Source organism: Polypterus senegalus, chromosome 2 (assembly GCF_016835505.1).
Source record: "Polypterus senegalus isolate Bchr_013 chromosome 2, ASM1683550v1, whole genome shotgun sequence".
Classification (NCBI taxonomy): domain Eukaryota; kingdom Metazoa; phylum Chordata; class Cladistia; order Polypteriformes; family Polypteridae; genus Polypterus; species Polypterus senegalus.
In genome coordinates, this window is record NC_053155.1 from 173,734,021 (window position 1) to 173,759,268 (window position 25,248).

The 25,248-nt window shown below is 36.5% G+C and overlaps 1 protein-coding gene across 1 annotated transcript in view; it reads right to left on the reverse strand.

Moving 5' to 3' along the window:
- LOC120523552 (1,4-alpha-glucan-branching enzyme-like) overlaps nucleotides 1-25,248 on the reverse strand; it is a 918,458-nt gene that overhangs the window by 529,266 nt on the left and 363,944 nt on the right. Inside the window, exon 6 of the mRNA XM_039744954.1 lies at nucleotides 20,962-21,052. Within this exon, the coding sequence (XP_039600888.1) occupies nucleotides 20,962-21,052 (91 nt within the window). The remainder of the gene's footprint in view (nucleotides 1-20,961; nucleotides 21,053-25,248) is intronic.

Genomic DNA, 25,248 nt, shown 5'->3' on the forward strand with positions numbered 1-25,248 from the left:
ACACATATATATATATAAACACATACAAACCAGATTCCAAAAAAGTTGGGACACTAAACAAATTGTGAATAAAAACTGAATGCAATGATGTGGAGATGGCAAATGTCAATATTTTATTTGTAATAGAACGTAGATGACAGATCAAACGCTTAATCCGAGTAAATGTATCATTTTAAAGGAAAAATATGTTGATTCAAAATTTCACGGTGTCAACAAATCCCAAAAAGTTGGGACAAGTAGCAATAAGAGGCTGGAAAAAGTAAATTTGAGCATAACGAAGAGCTGGAAGACCAATAACACTAATTAGGTCAATTGGCAACATGATTGGGTATAAAAGAGCTTCTCAGAGTGGCAGTGTCTCTCAGAAGCCAAGATGGGTAGAGGATCACCAATTCCCACAATGTTGCGCAGAAAGACAGTGGAGCAATATCAGAAAAGTGTTACCCAGCGAAAAATTGCAAAGACTTTGCATCTATCATCATCAACTGTGCATAACATCATCCAAGATTCAGAGAATCTGGAACAATCTCTGTGCGTAAGGGTCAAGGCCGTAAAACCATACTGGATGCCCGTGATCTCCGGCCCTTAAACGACACTGCACCACAAACAGGAATGCTACTGTAAAGGAAATCACAGAATGGGCTCAGGAATACTTCCAGAAACCATTGTCAGTGAACACAATCCACCGTGCCATCCGCGTTGCCAGCTGAAACTCTACAGTGCAAAGAAGAAGCCATTTCTAAGCAAGATCCACAAGCTCAGGCGTTGTCACTGGGCCAGGGATCATTTAAAATGGAGTGTGGCAAAATGGAAGACTGTTCTGTGGTCAGACGAGTCACGATTCAAGTTCTTTTGGAAATCTGGGACGCCATGTCATCCGGACCAAAGAGGACAAGGACAACCCAAGTTGTTATCAACGCTCAGTTCAGAAGCCTGCATCTCTGATGGTATGGGGTTGCATGAGTGCGTGTGGCATGGGCAGCTTGCATGTCTGGAAAGGCACCATCAATGCAGAAAAATATATTCAGGTTCTAGAACAACATATGCTCCCATCCAGACGTCATCTCTTTCAGGGAAGACCCTGCATTTTTCAACAAGATAATGCCAGACCACATTCTGCATCAATCACAACATCATGGCTGCGTAGGAGAAGGATCCGGTACTGAAATGGCCAGTCTGCAGTCCAGATTTTTCACCTATAGAGAACATTTGGAGCATCATAAAGAGGAAGGTGCGACAAAGAAGGCCCAAGACGATTGAACAGTTAGAGGCCTGTATTAGACAAGAATGGGAGAGCATTCCTATTTCTAAACTTGAGAAACTGGTCTCCTCGGTCCCCAGACGTCTGTTGAGTGTTGTAAGAAGAAGGGGAGATGCCACACAGTGGTGAAAATGGCCTTGTCCCAACTTTTTGGAATTTGTTGACACCATGAAATTCTGAATCAACATATTTTTCCCTTAAAATGATACATTTACATTTTTGTTCCGTGATTTATGTTCTATTCTGAATAAAATATTAGAAGTTGGCACCTCCACATCATTGCATTCAGTTTTTATTCACGATTTGTATAGTGTCCCAACCTTTTTGGAATCCGGTTTGTACATACATACATACATACATACATATATATTGTGAACTGGGACCCGGACACAGGCAGACGGACAACATAGTATAAATAAACAAGTGTGTGGTGTAACTATGTACAAAATGAAAGTCACGTGCACCACAAACCCCAGTGCCTCTTGCACCGATTCCCCCACTGTCCAGGCCACACAGTCCTTTGTGCCTTTCTCTCTTGACCGCCTCCCGTCCTCTCTCCAGCTCTGTCCACTTCCACCCGACATCCACTAACGACTGGAGGGAGGAGGCCCCTTAAATGGGAACCCGGATGGGCTCCAGCTGCTTCCCGGCAATCAGTCCTGGCCACACACCAGTGTGGCGGAAGTGCCGGCTGCGCACCCGGAAGCCGTCCAGGTGTCCCCTGTCGTCTTCCCCCCAGCACTTCCTGGTGTGGCGGAAGTGCTGGGCTGCAGGGTTCCTCAGGCACCTGGGCGACGCCTGGCGGTGGCCACGGGTCCCTACAGGGCTGGGCTTCCAAGCCCTTTAGCCGAGGCCCCCAACATAACCAGGAAGGACACCCTCTCACGGTCTGGAGGAGGCACAAGCCCTCCTCTGGTCCCTGGCCGGGGAACACAATATTATATATATATATATATATATACACATACATACATACATACATACATACATACATACATATATTTACACGCTGTATAGGAGTGCTGTGAGTGCATTTCTCAACAATTTTGGATGAAAGTTAGCCATGCCCACTTTTATAGTCTGAATAATGAAAATCAGTGGGACAAAGCATGGCTAACACATGCCAGAACGAATTTTGCTTTGCAAAATGGACATACAGTCATCTGGGCAGAGAAGATAATTCCTGTTATTAAAACAATCTGCCCGGAGATCTCACAGAATTACATTGTATTAATATCTTGGATGATACTTTTTTAATTTTGTGTTTTACATAAGCAACAGGTACTTTTTCACCCACTATTTATTTTCAACCTATTTGATCTTAACCTTTTAAATTTAATACATATTACACAAAACAGGTAAGTATGTCAAATTTCTAATTTTTCTGAACCATATCACATAAACTTTAATCAATTGGCAGGTCAGAAATGCACTATAGCATTAGCAGTTACCTATATTTAAGCAGTTTTAGACATAGCCATATATTAATTCTGCAATGGCAATTTTAAAGCATTAATTTTTCAATTCAACATTTAATTTTAAAGAGAAAGCAATACTAAAATATTAAATAAATATTGAAAAAAAAATCCTAAAAATATGTTCAAACTGAACCCACACATTTGTTAAAAAAAAGCTGCAACTTTAAAACTGAACATCAGAGAAAAACTCTTCTAATACCAATAATATTTAAAATGTACTAATAAGTACTGTCTTGCAAGAAAAAGTAACACACTAAGGCAGGCTACATTCAACACACACACACAACATAAAGCTAAACTAAGTCTTTAAGAAAAGAACAATTTTTGGTTATTATGCAGTAAGCTTCTAAGGTGTCATCTATTTAGCTAGAGAAATGTGGGTTAATTCCTGACAATTTTGTGTGGCACAAACACCTTAGATAACTTGGTACCACAATTGACACATGTATCTTCCATATTATGCCAGGTTCTAATTTGCTTTGATAGATGAGTTAAAACTAGCCAACCCACGGCGTAGCCTACGCCGCATCATTATCAACGTGAATAGTCAACGTGGCTCACAGCTGCATGTGGACTGTAGCACAGACCAAAGCGAGTGAGGATGTGTTTAGTGACGTGCTGGGGTGGGCACATCAGCAAGCAGCGTGCATGCCTCGAGAGCGAGGATGGATGTGAGAAGAGGGTGAGAGTTGGCAGGCGGGGCTCTGTCGTGCATTCCCCATGACGTGGTAGGAGGGTTAGAGTGGGTGGTCAGGGCTCTGTCGTGCGTACCCCATGGTCGGGCAACTTGGTCGATTACATATACAGTGGAACCTCAGTTCACGACCATAATGCATTCCAAAAAACGATTTGGTCGTGAACCGAATTAATTTCCCCCATAGGATTGTATGTAAATACAACTAATCCATTCCAGACCGTATGAACCGTATGTAAATATATATTTTTTTAAGTTTTTAAGCACAAATATAGTTAATTATACCATAGAATGCACTGCATAATAGTAAACTAAATGTAAAAACATTGAATAAAACTGAGAAAACCTTGAACAACAGAGAAAACTAACACTGCAAGAGTTCGCGCTATACCGCTACGAACCACTCGCTAAAAACACTTAAATACAGTTTAAATACCTAGGGGTAAACATCACAAGTAAACAAAGTTCTATATCAACAAAATTTCGCCGTCTGCATGGAAAAAATTAAACAAGACTTGCATAGATGGTCAACTCTTCATCTCACTCTAGCTGGAAGAATTAACACTGTTAAGATGAATATTCTTCCTAAGCTCCTTTTTTTATTTCAAAACATCCCACTATACATTAATAAATCATTCTTTAAGCAATTAGATTCAACAATAACCTAATTTATTTGAAATTCAAAACATCCACGCATCAAATTAGCGACCCTACAAAGACAAAAGGCAGAAGGCTAGTTTTATTACTGGGCAGCAAATATACAGGCGATAAGAACCTGGACACAAATAGAAGAACATACTCAGGCTTGGACCGCAGTAGAAGTAAAATCCTGCAGTACTTCTTTGTATTCCTTGCTCTGTGCTCCAATAAACACACGTTATCGGCAATACACTAATAACCCAATTGTGCTCCACTCACTTAGAATCTGGAACCAATGTAGAAAGCATTTTAAGACGGAGAAGCTTCTATCTGTGGCACCCTGCAAGAGAACCACCTCTTTCAACCTTCACAAACATATGCAATTTTTAATATCTGGAAAAAATTTGGAATTAACTTGCTTAGAGATCTTTATATAGACAACGTCTTTGCATCCTATGAACAATTACATTCCAAATTTAACATTCCAGCTACACATTTCTTTCACTATCTTCAAATCAGGAACTTTGTTAAACAGAACCTTCCAGATTTTCCTCATCTTGCACCCTCATCCATGCTGGAAAAAATATTGCTCAATCTCAAGGAATTAGACTCCATCTCTACAATATATAAAATCATTTTACAATCCCATCCCTTCCCTTCAAAGATCCAAGAGGACACTGGGAAAAAGATCTCTCAATTAATATATCAGAAAAGGAGTGGAAAGTAGCAATGCAGAGAATTCACTCGAGCTCCATATGCGCAAAGCATACAATTATACAACTCAAAATTATATATCGAGCACATCTGTCTCGACTAAAATTCTCCAAAATGTTTCCAGGGTATAATCCAACCTGCGAACGTTGCAACCATGCCCCAGCCTCACTGGGTCATATGTTCTGGGCCTGCACCAAATTAACATAATTCTGGAACAAAATTTTTAATTACCTCTTAGACAGCCTTGGACTCACAATCCCTCCTAACCCATTAACAGCTGTGTTTGGGGTTCTTCCAGAGGGGCTTAAAGTGGAGAAAGACAAACAAATTGTGATTGCATTCACTACACTTTTGGCACGCAGACTCATTCTGATAAACTGGAAGAACCCAAACTCTCCTCTTTTAAGTCAGTGGGAAACTGATGTGTTATATTATTTGAAATTGGAAAAATCAAATACTCAGTTAGAGGATCCGTACAGACTTTTTTCAAAACATGGCAGGATCTAATCAGTAATATTTTAAAATAAGTTCATAAAGCACAGAGAAGTTATTAATTTAGGTATGTTTACAAGACTTAAATTTTACGCCATCTGGCTTGCTCTCTCTCTCTCAGAGGTGGGGATTGATCTGTTCTTAACTCAATTTTTCTTTTTGTAAAAACTTGATTGTTTTGTATGGATTGTAATAAAATTAATAAAAATAATTAAAAAAAACTTTTTTTTAATGACTTTTAAGCACAGGGAAAAAAATTAACATTTGAAAAATCCGTAATTTATTAAACAACCAAGAAAAGTAACATTGCAACAATGCACGCGCGAGCCTCTGTGTGTGTGTGTCTCTCTCGTGCCTCTGTGTGTGTGTGTGTGTGTGTCTCTCTCTCTCTCACGTGTGTGTGTGTGTGTGTCTCTCTCTCGTGCGCCCGTGTGTGTGTCTCCCTCTCTCTCGCTCTCATGTGAACTGTAGCACAGACGAAAGCGACCAAGGCTGTGTTTGGTGAGTTGTTGCATACGGGCACATAAGCAGGCAGTGCACATGCCTCAAGAGCGACGGTGGAAGCAGGAGGAGGGTTACAGTTGGCGGGCAGGGCTTTGTCGAGCGTATCCCATGGTCTTAGAGTTGGCGAGCGGGGCTCTGTGAGTTGGCGGGCATGGGTCTCTGTCTTGTGTGCAAAGCTTCTTTCTCATTTTTTACTAATCTTGTAGAAAGATGATTAGGGTTGTGGCTGTATTTTCCCCAGAGAGAATCTGATATGCTGTATCAGTGCAAACCCCAACCTCTCTCTCTCGCTCAGTAAACCAGATTAGGTCCTCTAATTTCTGAATTCTTCCATTTGTTTACAAGAGTGCACTTGAAAAATAATACCATTGCAGAGTTTTTGAAAGACAATTTTAACATACTACTCCCAGGACATTTCATTACTACTGCAGGGTAAGAATTCTGAATTTACATGTTTGCCATGCCACACAGCCTAATACTACGACTTCAACCTTTACTTCATTTGATTTTCAGTCTCACAAAAATATATTAATAAGTGGATGTGCTGGAGCAGCTTTTGACTGAAGTTAGATTACTATCCTGAGGCACTATGTCCACAGGTCTGAACACACAATTGTGTCAGCACATCAAACATAGCTAGGCAAATTCAGAGCACAGAAATAAATTAATAAGTGGCAATATTAATTATCTCCTTCTTCAACGTCATGTAAGCTATGATTGAAACTTCTAAGGCAAAGGGGGGAATGAAATATGTATTGTTAAGAACACAATCCAACTATCCAGCTAATGTTTTCTTGGAGCAGTTGAAAACTAATCAAAGTAGATTGGTTAGATTCCTGTAAGAAATATGGAGACACTGTGAACAACAAGTGTGTATCACATCAACATCATCTGCTTGGAAGATCAGGTTTCTTTGCCTCCTAGATGTTTAATGATACTTACAAATTGCATTACTGCATGAGTTGTAAGAATGGCCAGCATATTCCTAAAACTAGCTATCTGTGAAACCACTTCAGTATTCCATTTGCACATTGCAGCTTAGCTCCACAGCAATCACCACCGCAGTTATCACCTTTTATACATTTGGAAAGAAATGCTCCCATTTTTAATAACAGTGTATAACACCTTTAGGCTTCTGTTCATGTTAGAAAATTGCTTCACTGTTGTGGTTAAGAATTTCAACCAAATATTTTGATATTAGCCTACTCCATTTCACAGTCATGGGTGGTGGGGGATGGGGGCAGATGCCATTCTGGTAGCAAAAAGAAGGAAACAGTCCTGAACACTACACCAGTCCATCACAGGGCCCACTGACAAACATACCCTCAACTCCCACTTAAAGAGGGTCAATTAGGAATCAATAATCAAATTAACCAAAATGTCATCCAGGCAGAAAAACAAATACAGTATTAACATGGGAAGAACATGTAGTGTCCACATACTGTACACAACAACCAGGTTTGGTATTTAAGTTATGGAAGGTATATTCAAGAGGTAGCAATGCTACTACCCACTGTCTCACTATGCTGCACTGGTTAAGAATTATATTTAATTATAATATCTAGCTATCTGGCATGACAAATTTAGTAAAATAATTATATTTAATAATCATATATACATTTAAGAAACTCATATAAATTATATTTTTTATGACGAGCTAGCAATGTGCCTAATTCAGCAATGGCTGGATGTATTGTACAGGTATAATCATTAGGCTTATTTTACACAAAAAATACAAACATATTGTGTGTATTGTACATATTATCCAATAACCAATATTACCTTCAATCATTAAACAATTTATATATATAAATCACTTTTCACATCATTTGACTTTTTATAGTTTTTAATCTTACAGGATATGCAAGCATAATGATCTGAAAGTGATTTCTGTGTTTGACTCTAGACAATCAGGATCATAAGAACCACACACTTTCACATTAGGTTGATATTATTAGTTGCTAATTAAAGTAAATCTGAACATCTGCCTATTACACAGTTTCTGGATGGTTACATGGTACCCACATTTGCAACAGATCAATAAATCCATTATGGTAAACATTTACCAACATATGTAATTAGGACAGACTTACAGTACAAGTCACAAGGTCATGGATAATTTGGTAAATGAGATATATACATAAGGCGCTTCCAATATACTGGCAATGTGTCTCAGTAAACTTGCAAAAGGTTAACATATGCAAATCACATAGCACATCAGTGTAGATAGATAGATAGATAGACAGATACTGTAGATAGATAGATAGATAGATAAAATAAAATCTGAGAGCATCATTATTTGTTTACTCTGAATTTTTTTTTTATTTATTTTTTAATTTGATAAACAGTGTAGTGTTGTAGATCATAAAAACAAGTTAACAAATTAAAAAAGTATTTAATGAAACGTTTGTATTGATTTATTTATGCCAAATTCACAATATGTTACATTGGCCATACACATTGGTATAGTGTACAATAGCACAGTAGATATATTTGCCCTGTTAAGAGAGCAGTTTGGAACACCAAGACTTGGCATACTTGTACAATTACATTAAAAAAAAAAACTGTGGAGTGCTTTATCACACACTCCTACCTGTAATACTTGCTAATTGCCAGGTAGCCCAGTTCAAGTGAGGGGTAAATGATGTTTAGTGCTCGAGGCTCTCCAAAATATCTATAATATAAATATATCTAAGATACAGCAGGCTAATTACAGATAATGAGTTAAAAGTGTTTCTAGAGCCAGACGCTGCAAACTCCAGGTTGTTCAAACTTTTTTTTTTTTTTTTTTTAAGGATAAATGTGGATGGCAGCAAGCTGACACAGCACTACAGCTGCCCTTCACTTTGGTTTGCAGATTCTGTCCATTCACATCAATGTAGGAGTTACTGATTTCAGTAAATTAAAGGACAAATGTCTCCTGTTGTTGCAAGCCTGTCCTACCTGCCTACATCTTTAACAGTGCCGCTAAATATTAGATCAAAAATTGGATTGTCCCAGAAACCAGGTAAAAAGCTTAGACTTATCTGTACATTATAAAAAATGAACAAACTGAGCCAACATAATTATTAAAAGTTAAGCACATTTTATATATGAGAAGGATTATCAAAACATTTTGAGGCTGAACCTGAAAGGTTTATTCTATGGTGCTGATTTTGTCAGTAGGCAAAAATTAGCTTCTGTGCTAAAATATATGAACTATACATTAGTAGTATATATGCTTCACATGGTATGATTAAAAACCTGAAAAACATCAAGTGTCATGTCATCAGTCCAAAAGAACATTACTATGCATGAAAATGTGGCTGGAAAATCAACATGAACTGATTTAGCCAATATGGATTACAATCCTACAAAAATGTCCTAGTGCCATATCGAAACCATACTTTGACAATTTCAGGCTGTTATGAACAGAGAAGGGTGCCCTATGCAGTACTAATTTGGTATTCCTAATAAACTGATTACTGATGTTCTTTATAAGTCTATACGTTCAAGAAATACCAGAAATGTACTATATGGTGGGCCACGGTATTGTTATTCTCCACAGCCTGCCCTTTACATCAGACACTTCCCTAATAACTGAATTATAACTAGAGAATCACTGGTGGTGGTGTTGCTAGGGTGGGGGACTAAAGGGAATCTATTTACGCTAAATCCAGTTTTCTGACGTTCTTATAAGCTCTTAAAACAGCTTCTATAAGTCCCATTTTAAAGAAATCTATTGCCGATCCTGATAATCTGAATAATTCTAGACCAATTTCAAACCTGCTATTTCTCTCAAAAATACTTGAGAAAACAGTAGCTAAAGAGGTACATGCCTGATTCATTTGAACAGTTTCAGTCTGTTTTTCACACTTTCCTTAGTACAGAGGCAGTTTTGGTTAAAATTACTATTTATCTGCTAATGGCTTCTGACTCTGGGCAGTTGGTGTTGCTAGACCCGAGTGCGGTATTTAATACAGTCTCTCATAGCATTTTGTTAGATAGATTAGCCTCTATTGGAATTAGTCGTATTTCCTATACTTGGTTTGCTTCGTGTCTTTCTGGTTGTACACAGCTTGTTCAACTTAAGAATTTTAGATTGCAGCCCACTCCAGTCACTAGTGCCATACCCAAGGCTCTGTTTTGGGCCCTCTTCTATTTATTATCTACCTTCTACCACTTGGTAATATTTTATTAGTTTCATTGCTATGCTGATGACACCCAGGTGTATTTATCTACCAAGCCTCATTCTGCCCTTTCTGATTGCCTTACTGAAATAAAAGTGTGGTTTTCCACCAATTTTCTCATATTTAATAATGATAAACCTGAGTTTCTCCTTATTGGTACTAAATCTGCTTTCGCCAGACTTGACAGTTAATGGTCTTAAAGTTTCTCCTTCTCCTCAGGTTAAGAGCTATGGTGCCAACCTTGGCAATACTCTATCTTTCAAAGCACACATTAATGATATTACCCAGTCTGCATATTTTTCATTTTCACAATATTAATTGTCTTCGTCCATTTCTTACACCCTATAGTACTGCCATGCTTGTACATGTTGTGGTAACATCTAGCATAGGTTACTGTAATTCTATATTGGTTGGCCTTCCTCACAGGTTTTTGCATAGGCTTCAGCTGGTTCAGAATTCTGCTACCTGTGTTATTATCTGAACCACCACCATAGAACATATCATTCTGGTTTTATGTGAACTCCACTGGTTTCCTATTAAATATCATACGGATTTCAAGATTTTGCTATTAACATTCAAAGCTCTTCATAATTCGGCACCTTTTTAGCTTTTGGATTTATTACACATTTATATGCCCACTTGTACTGTTAGATCTTCTTACTCAAACATCCTTGTTACGCCTCTGCCCACTTATGTACTATGAGTTATAGATCTTTTAGCTTTGTTGCTTCTTGTCTTTGGAACCCTCAAGATATCCACAGTATTGATTCACTTTCCAAAATCAAAGCCAGACTTAAAACGTATCTTTTTAAACTTGCCTGCTCCCTTGATTGTGCCCTTTGAGTGCATGGTTCTGTACTTTTATCATCATATTTATATAATGTTATTTTATCTTAATTGTTTTATTGCATTGTTTATTGTAAGGTGTCCTTGGTGCGATTAAAGGCACCTTTAAATAAAATGAATTATTTTTATTATATTAAGAACATATAAAATAATTAAGAAATATGAGGCTAAATTGCATTGAACGAAAAAAACACTCTACTGTATGTCACTACAAATGGCAAAAATCATTCTGTCAGCCCATTCTTTAATTATATGGATGATGTTAACCACATTTCAGCTTTCTAAGTTTTTATTACATTACAGTTTAACTTGGTTCAACTATTTTAATTAATGACTTCCTAACTTTTACAGAAAATGTAACCACTTTCTTGAAAAGTGCACAGTTAATTAATTCATATGAATTAATAGAGTTGGTCCTATTATATCGTGACACCACATGGGCATCTTGTAGTTCAAGAACAACCAGGATCAGACTTGAGAAATGTCAGACATGGAGATACAGACGCAAAAAGATGATATGTACAAAAACAATAGTGATTTTTATTAACAGGTGCACAAAAACAATGTCTCGATCAAAAATAGTGAATACAATTTACGGTGGTTTTTGCCACATTTTTTATTTCTATCTTAGCCACGGTTGTTTTTTTTTTTTTTGATTGCTACAAGGAAGTGTGATCGACTATGCCAAGGATACACTGGTGCACTTTCCAGTCTGTTCTAGTAACTCATACTGTAGACTCGGGCTGTGAACAGTTTCTGGTGGCATTTTACACTTGAGTACTTCTGGTCAATGGGAATACGTATAGCTGTAGGTATCACCATGCATGTAACAGTATAGCATATGTAATCCAGGGTTGTAACATTGATAAACTATATATTGCATTAATTATGAAAACCTAACAATACAATTTTCACTGCAACAGCAGCATCAGGTGCAAAGCAGAAAACAAACTCTGAACAGTTCCTCTTCCCTTTACACATAGACAGACATATCAGTGGGAAGCGCATCTCCTCTAAAGCATCATCCATCAATTTTCTAACTACCTAAATAAAAGTAAATTATCCAACAAAGTGTTTATTTTCATGTTAACTTACCAAACAACTAAGCTACAGATGCTAATTTCTACCATAAAAAAATTACTGCATTGTGGTTTACAAAAGAAATGCAATATTTTACAATTATTTATGCATTATTTTGCTAAGATATTGCCTGTTGCCTATGTTACCACATGTATCATCGAGGATGCATGTGCTCCTGTCATCTAGTGACAGCAAGTAAGGGAAAGTTAATCATCTAGCATACAGTCAAACTGACAAGAACTAAATAGAAGTTACAAGATATATATTTAATCCTGCATGTGCTGAGCAGTAAATTTAATTGGCCCGGTTTAGGGGGACAGGGAGCCAAAAATAATCACAGATGCACTGTGTGTAAGGCAACACGTAACCATGGTGGATGGTATGTAGGTCCTTTGAAGGGCTTAATCACAAAGCTAAGCAGAAAACGGTGTGCTGCGTGCAATTCAGTAACAGAAACCTGTTAAAGTACCTGTTTAGTTTTAATCTAGCAAATGTGCAATAGATATTTTGAAACAATGTGATCTAGTGGCAAGCCAGCTAGCTTTTATACCTCAAATCTTTGGAAGCTCAGCTTGGGGATGGAAAAAGGGAATGGATGTAATTTAACTGTGAGGTATGAATGCCAACTCTTCACTACCTCTCTGCCTATATTAAAACAGTTTAACTCGATTAAAGATAAATCTTTAAAAAAATGTTTTTTTCAGTCCTTGTCACTTGATTGCACATTATGTACATGCTTAATCACTTCCTCAATAACTGTCACAAGATGACCAAACCACATGCAAGCATGATGATACTGGCAGCAGCAGGCAATATCTTTGCAGAATAATTCACTTCTTTTTGTGAAATAACATAATAGCAATTGCAAAATATTGCAATATGTTTGCCAAATAATGCATAATTATTGTGAATAAGGCAGTGTGGTGCAGTGGTTAAGGTTTTGGACTTTAAACCCTGAGGTTGAGGGTTTAAATCCCGTTACTGACACCACTGTGTGACCATGAGTCACTTGACCTGTCTGTGGTCCAATTGGGAAACCAAAAGGAATCTAACCAATTGTATCATAAATGTTGTATGTTTCAACAGATAAAGGCATCAGCAAAAGAAGTTAATATGAAAAAACACAATATTATTGTGGAATAATGCAATAACCTACTCAATTTTTTTCCCCTGAATCAGACTACCAGTACTCAGCGAGGCATTTCCAAAACAGACTGTTTTAAAATATTACATAGGCAAAACAATTATGCAGTTCCCTGCATCTTTATGTAAAACTATTCTGAATGGATTAAAATGATACGATTATAAATTGTAAATAACACATCTAGCCAGTAGCCATTTTAGCCATTTTTGCAAGCCCAATGCGAAGTGACAACTTTGTTTTCACAATGTAATACTAATGCCAAAACAAGGTAAGAGTTTACCATTGCTCAAATATTTTGCATGTATATTTAGTTCATGCATCACATCAATGTTTTAGAAAAATATCAATTGGCTGCAGTTTTAAACCATTCATAATTGATTTTACATAATTTTTACATCAAGCATTCAGTGTTTTGCCACCTAGTTTTGGGTGATGCTGCACCCTTAGGGCTGGTTTATAATTCAAGCCCAGAACACATACACACAACCATCATGGCTGCCAATTGTTCCCAGTGTTCATTTGACACGTTCTCTGAGCATGTCCTCAGAAATTAACACGACACTTGCACAAGTTGTCGTACCAGTAAAAAATCAGGAGGCGCAGTGTGCTTAAGTGGGAACGGGATATTAGAGTCTCTGTTTACTATCAACAAGCGACAGCAAGCCTCTTTGCAGATCCTACAGGATCAATGTGCATGCTTCGATGTTTGATGAATGGTTCGATGCAGTGAAGGAAATCATAAAACTTAAATGTTGACATACGAGGGGGGACCCAAAAATAACCAGAATTTTGTTGTTGTTAGGTTGGTACTTGTAGTACATGGTTGGGCCGCTAAGGCGATCTAGTTACACTCCTCACAAGTCAGTCTGCCAAGTGCTGTCAGTCTGGAAGGTTGTGCTTGTGTTCAGTGAATTTTGTAAAAGTAGTTTTGTGCAAGCATCGTTTTTTTACGATGGCCGATTATCGTGAGCAATGCGCAGCAGTGAAATTTTGTTTTCTTCTTGAAAAAAGTGTTGCAGAAACTATTGCTATTGAAATGGTATGACAACCCTGAACCACCCACCCTACTCATCGAATTTAGCTCCGTGTGATTTCTTTTTGTTCCCTCGGATGAAAAAAGACTTGAAAGGAAGGCGTTTTGCTGACGCCGAAGAGGTGAAACAAGAAACGACCAGAGCATTAATGGGTATTACTTCAGACAAATTTAAAAAATGTTTCGAACAATGGAACAAACGGTTAGATAAGTGTATTTCCGCCAATGGAGAGTACTGTGAAGGAGACTAATTGTAGTTTGTACAGAAAATTAAACACATTTTAAAAATATTTCCGGTTATTTTTGGGTCCCCCCTCGTACAAATGTATCAGTGGTGCTTTACTTCATCTATTTTTCACATAGGCAATACAAGCATTGTATATTCCCTTCATAATGATGCAATACATTTTAAAGGTCTATGGAGAGTATGCAGAAGCGTATTTGAGCCACAGAGAAAAAAAAAATTAGGGACACGGTGAAGGAAAAAAAGGTCTCTTTCATGATTAAAGTGGAAAATCCAACTTTAAACTCGTTGTTTATTTTGTCATTAAAGTAGAACGTCATAAACATCATCTTAAAACTGATCCACTTGTTAATCGCTATGTGCTTCTGGGGCTTCCTTATGCACTGACAGCAGCGGCAGGCAGTGATTGTTACACAGAACACATTACATTTATTATATTCCAGCTCTTTGCACATTTAGAGTCCTGATTTATACTTGACATGACTTTCATGATGAAATGTGTTGAAGCATATATGTTACATTTTACAGATAAATTGTTAACTTCGTTTAAATAAGTAATACTGTTAATAATTACACATGGCCGAGTGGTATTAGAGCTGCTGCCACGCAGTAGGCAGTCACATCTCTGGTGTTCTCTGCCTGGAGTTTGCATGTCTTCCTGGTGGGTTTCCACAGTGTGCTCCTGTTTCCTTACAAGGACATGCAGGTTTGCAGATTTAGTGATGCTAAAATGACACTAGTGTATGTGTGTGCTTGTATTCACCTTGCGATGAGCTGATGTTCCGTCCAGGGATTGTTTCTGCCTTGTGCCCGATGCTTGCTGGAATGGGCACATGCCTGGACTGATGGATATAACCATTAAACATTAAACCATTTCAAGCATATGGTGGCAAGGTGGAATTTAATGGATGTTTCGGGCAACTCACAGCACAGCGAAGCTGAACATTGTTTTCTCACTGTAATGATATCTCACACTGCCACCCAGTGGAATTCCCCAGATTTACATAAAGTTCATGTGCAACTATAAACAGTACACAGCCTGCATAGCAGTACAGTAGTGTCCGCAAGGTCACGTGTCATGTTGTGTGAAGTATTAATTCTGCCCTAGCACCTTAATTTCTGTCCCTATGAATCGCATATCACTTAATGACCAAATAATGTGAGAAGATATTGTGAAATATGATGCAAATATTCTTATACTAATATAGTATGCTATAATCTGTTTAACCATAGAAATGTGTTTTATACTGCCTCACAGTTCTAAAAGGCTGGGTACACTTGTTTCAATGTATGTGGTTTGCATGAAATAGCCAAACCTCAGAAAAGAAAGAAAACAATGAAATAGCCAAAGTTCAGAAAATTAAGAATATAGTATAGCAGCTATTGCTTAAGAATTACTGGCTTTATTTAAGACCACATTGTGTGTCTCTATGAAAGTAATGATGGCGTCTTGGTTTATTCCAATGTCTCATGGATCCAATGTTCTGTACAGTAGCTCTGTGACAGACAAAAATTTGTAAGGTGTTTTTTCATTTTCCTCCTTTTTATGTGAATTTAACTAGAGGTACTCTGGTTATTTACTTATCCCAAAAATGTGTAAATTAAACGGCAACTCTGTGGCTGTGTATGTGACTGGACTCTGTAATAGTTTAGATTCCTACCGTACCCTACCAAGGATCCTTTGGCTTACCTCAACCAGATAAACAGCTTATTGTGCTTTTCATCCTGCCTATAGCTTTCAAAATCCTCACTTCAAAATGTACATGTAAAAACACTATAATGAAAAGAAAATTACAGAACACTCCTGTCTAACGTACCATTTGCCTGAATGCAGACTATTGTTCCTCAATTATTCCAGTACCACATGGGAGTGAATGCTTGCAGAGTTTTTTTCTGAACTGGAGAATGCCAATTCAGCTATTAGATGGATATACGGTATATTACAGAAGAGGCAATATGCGTTACTCACATCACATCACGCTCTATGCAGCAGCCAGTGCCCTTATTTTGTTTTTTTCAATACACTGGAACAGTGCAGTACAGGGTGTTCCAGATCTAATTATGCAACTTTTAATGCAATGCAGGAGAACAATACAAGACAAAAGAATTGTTCGAAATATCTTGTAATAAACGAAAATGGACTTGACTTACATTGAATTAATTCACTGATTTTTTTGTGAATTCACTGATATTTTTGTGATTTTTTTCTGAATTGTCTATGTAATAAACTTAATAAGTTATAGCGTAATGAAAATTGTATAATTAGATCTGGACCGGCCTATATTTAATTAGTGTATTTAGTTGGTTTATAGTTTCAGTAACAAGAAAAAGAAGAGGGATAATCTTTAATTCCCTCTTCTGTAGTTCAAGGAACAACTTAACAGAAACACGAGCTGGAAATTATGTGTACAGAACAATGAGGGAAGGACAACTATCATAAATAATAACTCAAAAAATTCCTAAACCATATGACTGCAGAAAGTAATGTTTTTTTAGTTGAAGTCATTGGCATTGACAGAATGCAATCAAGTTACTGCTGAGTGCTGGAAAAACTTTTCAAATTAGTAAGCGGGGGTGGTTACATATGCTGCAGCAGTCAGCATGTGCGATTAATATAGTTCCTACTGTACTTTATTTCCATTTAGTTTACTTTTTTTAGAGCCTCTGACCTTTTATTTATTTCTGATAGCAAACAGTTCAGTAATAACCCTGTGTAGTCCCAGAACACAACAACAAGGCAAAGTATACATGCATATGTGTTAACACAATAAAACACAATTTCAAAAGTCTTTCATTCTTCAGTTCACTTGTCCTCGAGATGTTCTTACTCTGCTGCAGCCCAGAGAAATTATAAGCAAATCTGGGAGGGGATAAATCAATCAAATTTGACTTCAGCAAATCATGTTGTAGCAAGTACACATCTATCAAACTTTCATTTGTCAAATTATCAATGATCTGAGGTCAGTCAGTCAGTCATTGTACTGTACAACCTATATCCTAACACAGGGTGACGGGGGTTTGCTGGAACCAATCTTAGCCAGCACAGGGCAGGAACAAACCCCGGGTAAGGCACCAGCCCACCGCAGGGCACACACACACTAGGGACAATTTAGGATCGCCAATGCACCTAACCTGCATGTCTTTGGACTGTGGGAGGAAACCGGAGCACCCAGAGGAAACCCGCGCAGACACAGAGAGAACATGCTGTTCTGAGGTTGTCTTAACAAATTTAACTTCAACCAATGTTTTTGCAGGTCTGTGTATGCAGTCCCACCTAAGTCCTGCCTTTTTTCATTGCACCACATCACTAAACTAATTTACTCACTTTTGAAAATGAAGGTTAAGTTTTTTTCTAAATTAAAACAATTGAAATTTGCAGTTGCAAATTTTCTCCATGGGTTTTTAAGAATGTAAGATTCCTTTATTTTCACCATACAATACAATGAAATATAGTTTGGAACAAGTCGACAGATGCCTTACATCAAAGTATGTAAGAGTAGATAATAAACTAAGTAAACATTAAACTATGAGATGCACAGTTAGTATTAACAGTTCCAAATATACACAGTAAAAGTATGTAAACATGTAAGTATAAACAGATAATAAATGAAGTCACAAATAAATGACATCACAGTGAAGACTACAGTCAATTTTTGTAATGGTCATGAATGTATGACTATGTGTGGTTGATGCAGATGTTTAGTTCAATTAGTGATAGTTTCTGTTATAGGAAGGGGCAGTGATTGCTGTGTATGTAATAGGCTGATTGCTTTGAGGTTAAAGCTAATCTTCAGCCTGGTATTGGGGCATGCAGGGCTTTGAAGCACCAATAAGTGGGCAGAGGATTAAAAATGTTATGGCTAAGGTGGGTTGGATTTTTACAAATATTCTTTGCTTTCTGCTGCAGAGGGTAGTGAAGATATCTTCCAGTTACAGTAGCTGATTGCAGGTAATTCTCTGATCTGTCTTGATGATACATTCTATGGTGCACCTGTATAAGTTAACCAGCAGCTGTTGTGGGAGTTGTGCTTTCTTCAGGCTCCTCATAAATAGAAGCCCCTGAAGACCTTTCTTGGCCATTGCCATTGTGTTTGTTGTCTATGACAGGTCCTGGCTGATGTAGACTCCCAAGAATCTGAAATTCTGGACTATCTCCACCCTCTTGCCGTTAATGCTTATGGAATGGTGACCACTGTAGTCCAGTCCCTGGAAGTCCAGAATCAGTTCCTTTGCTTTCTCAGAACTGAGTGCAAGGTTACTGTTCTGGTTCCAACTCTATAGATTCTCGACCTCTTCTCTATAGGTTGCTTTATCATTGTTGGTGATCAGGCCTATCGCTGTGGTGCCGTCTGCAAACCTTATTATGATGTATCATGGGTAGGTTTGCAAGTCATTTGTGAAGAGGGAGAAAAGGAGAAGGCTCAGAACACAGCCCTGCAGTACCCCAGTGATCAGTGATACATACAGCTACAAAAACTGCAGAATGAATTAAAGTATCAATGTGAAAAATCAGGTTAAAATGTCTGCACTGGCAAGATGAATCTCATTCATAGGGGTACACACATGCTTCACAGAGTAGTTGGTAAATACCATAAAATTAATAATAATACATTTATATACAGTAGTACCTTTCCTATTATCAAAGTACTTTACAAATATTCAAAGGGTACAAAAAGAATAACAGCACAGAAAAATATCAAAGAAATGTATCACAATACAAAACTAATATTGAACATTAAACACCTAATGACAGATTAATAAATTAAACACAAAGTTTTGAATTAGATTAAGAATATATAGCCATGGTAACATGTTCCTCATTTCCTGTGTTGATAATCTACTTTATGGAGACAGCAAAAGGATGTCTCAGCCCATCACATTTTTGCCAGTTTTATTTTGTCTGTTCACTAGTACGTGGCTTTGAGTGTGTCAAGTATCTAATCTCTATCTTAATAGGGCTGATGAATGCGTGATTCACAACTAATGGACTCAGTACCACTGTTGCTGTGCTGAGAACAGACATGCATCCCTGTAGAATATTAGTTATACCTTAGCAAACAAGGACTAGAATCTGCTCCATAGGCAGAAAGGGGTGCAATGAAGTATTAGGAATATTATATACATGTTAAATAAATAGTAATCAAACTAATAATACTAATTTTAGGATCTGTGTATCCTAGAACAGAAGGCTTTACTTTAGTAATGTATTTAAAGTTCAAAATTATAGTTTTACTGTCCATCTTTAGTGTGCCTTGTTGTCTACTATTTCATTTGGATTTTAAACCAAGCAACCACATGAAATATTTTCATTAATTTGACTAACTTAATCAAGTATAGCATACACTTAAGTCTAAGTGATCTCACTGAAATTAGGTGGACATAAATCTGTATTTGAGTTTATTAAAATTCTTGCTCTCTTCAGTGCTTTTCCAACATTTTCAATACTTTTAACTGCTAATCATAAATAACAGGTTGTAAAACTGTGGTATAATCACAATAATACACTTGATTGAGTTCTATACCATAAGATATAGGCACAGGGATGCTGCAGTAGCAGGCGTATCTTATGATATACAACTCTGTCTTATGTATTATTTGCTTAGTAAAGCAAGTGGGTTGATTTTGCTGGTGTACAATCAATTCGATATTGCTTTGTGATGGCTGCCTTCTTTTTTTAAATATCAGTTAGGCAATTAACTGATGTACAAAATGATTGACAAGCAACCCCTTTTGGTGATTTGCTGAATGACAAAGTGATTGACTCCAATATCCTAATATATGAGTTGTTGAAGAAGTGATTGACAGCAAAAATCTAATATATGATTGGTTCAAGTCGAAAGTGATTGATGGATGACCATCCCCAACCCCACCCACACACACCAATTTTACTCTGGGCTGCAGCAGTAACTAGTTGCTTATTTCTGTATTCATTCAAGCCACATTTCTGGATTTTTTTTCCTTCAATTCATGTCAGCTGACAGAATGACTAAGTTAAAAAGAATATGTGAATAGTTCAAAGAAAGTGGTATGAACTACTAAGACGAAGTGTCATGAGATGTACCATTCAGTTGTTGTCAAACATTTAAATCACCCCTGTTTTTAAAGTCAATCAAAGATTGCTTTAAGTCTATTGTACTTTTAATGACAACTGTAACACTTACAGTCCACACACATAAAGGATGGATCACTGTCCAATACAATGTTCACTTCTCAAACAACTAATGTCTCTTGTCTACTTGATTAAAATTTGTGCAGTGGTACAACTCTGCACAGCAGCAGTCATGTACTATACCTCTTCGCAAATGCTGTGCAAGTGCCTCCAAGGACAGTTCCCTCGCTAAAACACATAGCATTTTCAGCATAAGGCAGTTTTAAAAGCAGACAAAACCTACAGCTTGAACACTATACATCATACCAAACTACACAGAAATATGTTTAACACTTTTATTCTGCCTGTACCTAACCTGTGGTCACTTTTTATTTTGAATATTACTTTTAAGGAACATTGATTTTTAATTCCTCAATTTTTATTAATTATCTGGTTCTTTACCTCAATCCTGGTGCTTCTTTTCATATTTCATACTTACATCTTGCTAATTTTGTTTGTACTAAATAAGGCATTTTTTAGTTACAATTAAAATAACATTTTAAAAAAACGCATACCTTGATGCAGCATAGAAACTAGTAATCTGATATCCAAAACTAGCATAATATGCATGCTCCATGACAGCCATTAGCTGAATGCTGTTGTATCCTGTAAAAGAATGCAAGAAATGTATTCATTAATATAGATTATTCACTTACTGTTTTATTACAATGGTAAGCTTCATATAATACATGTAACAAATATATACCCAACCTACTCTAGTTTGCTTTTGGCAAAGTATATAATCAGTTTTGTGACACTAGGCCATACAGAACCTAAAAGATACAACTATGAACAGAAAAGCCTAAGGTCATAAATCCACAGAGACCCTTCATCTCCATTTGTTTTCTTCTGTTTTGAAAATACACATTAACATACCAGGTAATGTATATTTTTGCTGCTTACTTAGCACACTTTATTCTCTAACATAAATAATTTCACAAATAATGATTTTTTTCTGTATCAACTTTTTCACTAGGCAAGAAGGTGTACTGATAAATCTCTAACTGCATTTATACTAAATAATTAACTTCTATGTGTCTAATTATCATCAATGATAAAAATGTGATTCTGTATCTAATCAACACATTTTAGTATTTAAAACAGAAAAATGAAAATTCTACATTAGTAAAAATAATTTTCAGTATATTTAAAAAAAAATCAGTCAGGAAAGTATTCATTCAATTATTATTATTATTAAGTAACGATTTTTAAAACATTTTACAACAGATTTTGTTACATTTTTCCCCATCCAGAGTAGATAAAGGACCCACTTACTTAATATAGTTCAGATGTTCAAACATTAAAGAAGCTCAGTCAACAATAAAATTCTATTAACTCCTGTATATTTTTGACAATTCAGAAATAAAAATCAGAATTATACTTCAAGACCTTTATTTGAAATTAATATTAAGTGGAAAGCTAATATTATTAATGTTTTTCAACATGTAATTTAAAAAAAAATAATTTCTGAATTATACGAGGGATGAATGAGCAGTTTAGGCAAAAATCCACAGTTTAGATCAGATAACATTAGAGACTTGTAAACAAAAACACAGTGAGAGATGACATGTGCTATGAATCACAACTGTATATTGTCATAAAAGCTTACGAGCAGAATTGTCTCACTATATTCAACTTAAATAAATTTCTACTGACAAGAAATGGTAAAATGTATTAGTTGTTTTTATTTACTTAACCAAACCACCCTCTAGCATTCTCTTCTCTACCGTACCATTAACAAGAATGATTTAGCTATATTGCATAATTTGCATTTTTTGAGAAGGGTCTCACTACTTATTGTCAAAGCTCTGTGGTGCTTTTTATTTCTTCAGTATATTTCTTATAGTGCATGCAAACGCCTCAGAAACTGTGTAATGCTGACTGCTATTTTGTATTGTGAGTTTAATAACCTAATGTAAGTGCCAATGGTGTTTGTACTTTAAAAAAAATGAATTGTATTGATTTCACAAAATATTTCATATATTCTAGTGCAATTCTTACTGGCAAGCTGGTCCAACATGCCTTCACTCACCTGCATCTGGAAAGCCTTCCTTCATAAGTTATGCAAAATACAATACATATTTGTTTACATTAATTCTTATTTGTTAAATCATTGTTTACATTAGTAGTTACATTATATATATATATATATATATATATACACACACACACACATACCGCAATGGATAGACAGATGTCCTGACTGGTGAGATTGGGTGGCTGCCAACAAGCTTGTGAAACTTTGGAAAAATGACACTACTGGAAAGCCATCACAGATTAGTCTAATTTAATATCCCCAGAAATTTCTACACATGTAATCTGCAACAGTACAACGTAATGAAACAGAAATAATGTAACATCAGCTTAACCTAAGTAACCTGGAGCAAATCTGCCATGGAGAATGACCTAAAAGCACTTCTAAAGAATAATTAGGAATGAACTATGCAAAAAATTTGTCACAGGATATTTGAATAAATCCAATATTTAAAACACGAATATAAATTAATTTAGTGCTGCTGGGGATGGCTGCGGCTTCTTGGAACTCTACAATGAAAAAGTAGGAACAGTGAATGGACAGAACTAAACACAAAACTGCTCTGAATTCATGGCTCACCAGAAAGTTTTTTCTGCTGTCTGGGTGATAGTTCTTAAATAGAATTCTTTAACTTAGGGGGAAAAAAAAAAAGATTTTTCTAACAGTTCAGGTTACCAAATACAGCAGATGTACTGTATGTGACCAGATCATTGGCACATTATAACAAAGCTGCCTTGTGAAAATCTCATGTACAGTACTACTTACATGATCAGGACAACAAAGGCTCTCATCTGAATTGTGAATGACCTCCCAAATATTGTTATTAACTAATTAACAGTGTCATGCACAAACAGATATACATACAGTGGCATGCAAAAGTTTGTGCACCCTTGCTTAAATTGTCTATTACTGTGAATAGTTAAGTAAAGCAGATGATGAACTGATCACCAAAAGGCATAAAGGTTAAAGATGTTCTAGATATTTTAAGCAAGATTACATTATAATTTCAATTATTCACAGGTACAAAATACCAAAAAAGTTAAAAGGCCTGAAGGAAAATTTTGGGCACCCGACATGGTCAGTACCCTACATTCTCTGCTGTTCTTTTTCAGTTTTTTTTCCCCCCATTTTTTTTTCTGTTCCTACATTGATGGATTGAAGGCCAGAGGTCCACGTGACCATCATCGTGTAATTTTTCCAAGTGGAGCCTGAAAACCATGAGGACTTATTGAGATAAATTATGTTAAATAGAATGCTTAGTGGGGTCTGGGCGGTCTCGTGGCCTCGGAACTCCTGCAGATTTTGTTTTATTTTTCTCCAGCCGTCTAGAGGTTTTCTTTTTTGGTTTTTCCGTCCTCCCCAGCCATGGGACCTTAGTTTTATTCTGTGTTAATTATTATTGCCTAATTATACTTTTCCTTTTTTTTTCTTCCTTTATCCTGTAAAGCACTTTGACCTACATCATTTGCATGAAAAGGTGTTATATAAATAAATGCCATTGTTGTTGCTATTGTTATTTACTTTACATAAGAAAAAAATGTGAAAACAAAAGAAATGCTCTATCATTTCATTAAAAATTTTTAATGAAAAAAGGCAAAAAGAAACCACAGTTCTTACACTAACTTCTAAACAGTCATTCAAAAAAGAAGATTATTTATAAAAAAATATCCTTTCTTCTCCCTTCTGCATACGGACCAAAAAAGGACTTGTTCCAAAACTATATACTTTGAAACTATCCCTACAATCTAAGGGTCCTCTCTGCCATGTGCACGTGTGTTCCATGTTCATTCGTTTGCCCTTGGATGATGGTTGCTCTTCCCTCTCGCCCTCCAGCTCTTTTATTTCTTGCAACCTCCTCCTTGCATGGGCGGTCTTCCTGCTCAACCCGAGTTGTGTTCCTTTAAACTGCTGTCTCCCCGCTAAACCCCATTTATATCCCCCTATTCTCCCCAGGAGTCACTACAATCTTTAATAAATACTGAAAATATTTGTACTAAATTGTTATATTATAATAATCAGTGTTTCGTGTCTGAGAATCACACTGCTTCACACTACTAACTGGACTGAAATGAACAAAGAACATTTCTCACTGACCTATTAAAATTCATCTGAACATACTGAATGAAATTCTGCTTTAGTGTGTTTTGAAATACACTATGTGAACTTTGCCTACCCAGATTCCTTTTCTTCTATTCAGGTAGTTCATCCAACTTTCATATTCCTACTAACCCTGTTCCTCTACACTTGTTTTGTCCTTTGTCCCTGAAGCCTTTAACATACATTATAGTAATCCCCAAAAAATAAACAACTATGTGCATTATCCTAATTGTACACATTAGATTAATTTCCAATTCTATACTTCTGTAGCAAGAACAAATGTTTATGGGTAATGGAATGTGCCCCATAATGGACTGGTTCCCAGTTTGTTCCTGCCTTGTCCCTGGTGCTGGTCAGGATGACATGGACTCTTTGCTATACTGAACTTCATATTGGGTTGAAAAGGAAGGATACACATTTAAATTTAAGAACAGAAGTTTAAAAAAGGTTACTAGTACATCCTTTCATTAAATTAAGACAATCCAGGACAAACAACATTTTATGCTGCATAACTTAGAACTGTACCATCCAAAGATTTAATTGTCTGTATCAATTATTTACTGCAAATACAGTGACACATGAACCTGTTCTAAGACAGAAGATTCAAATTAACATGAAATTGCTGAAAACCATTAACGTTAATTGCTATAAATTGCAGACTTGTGCTAAA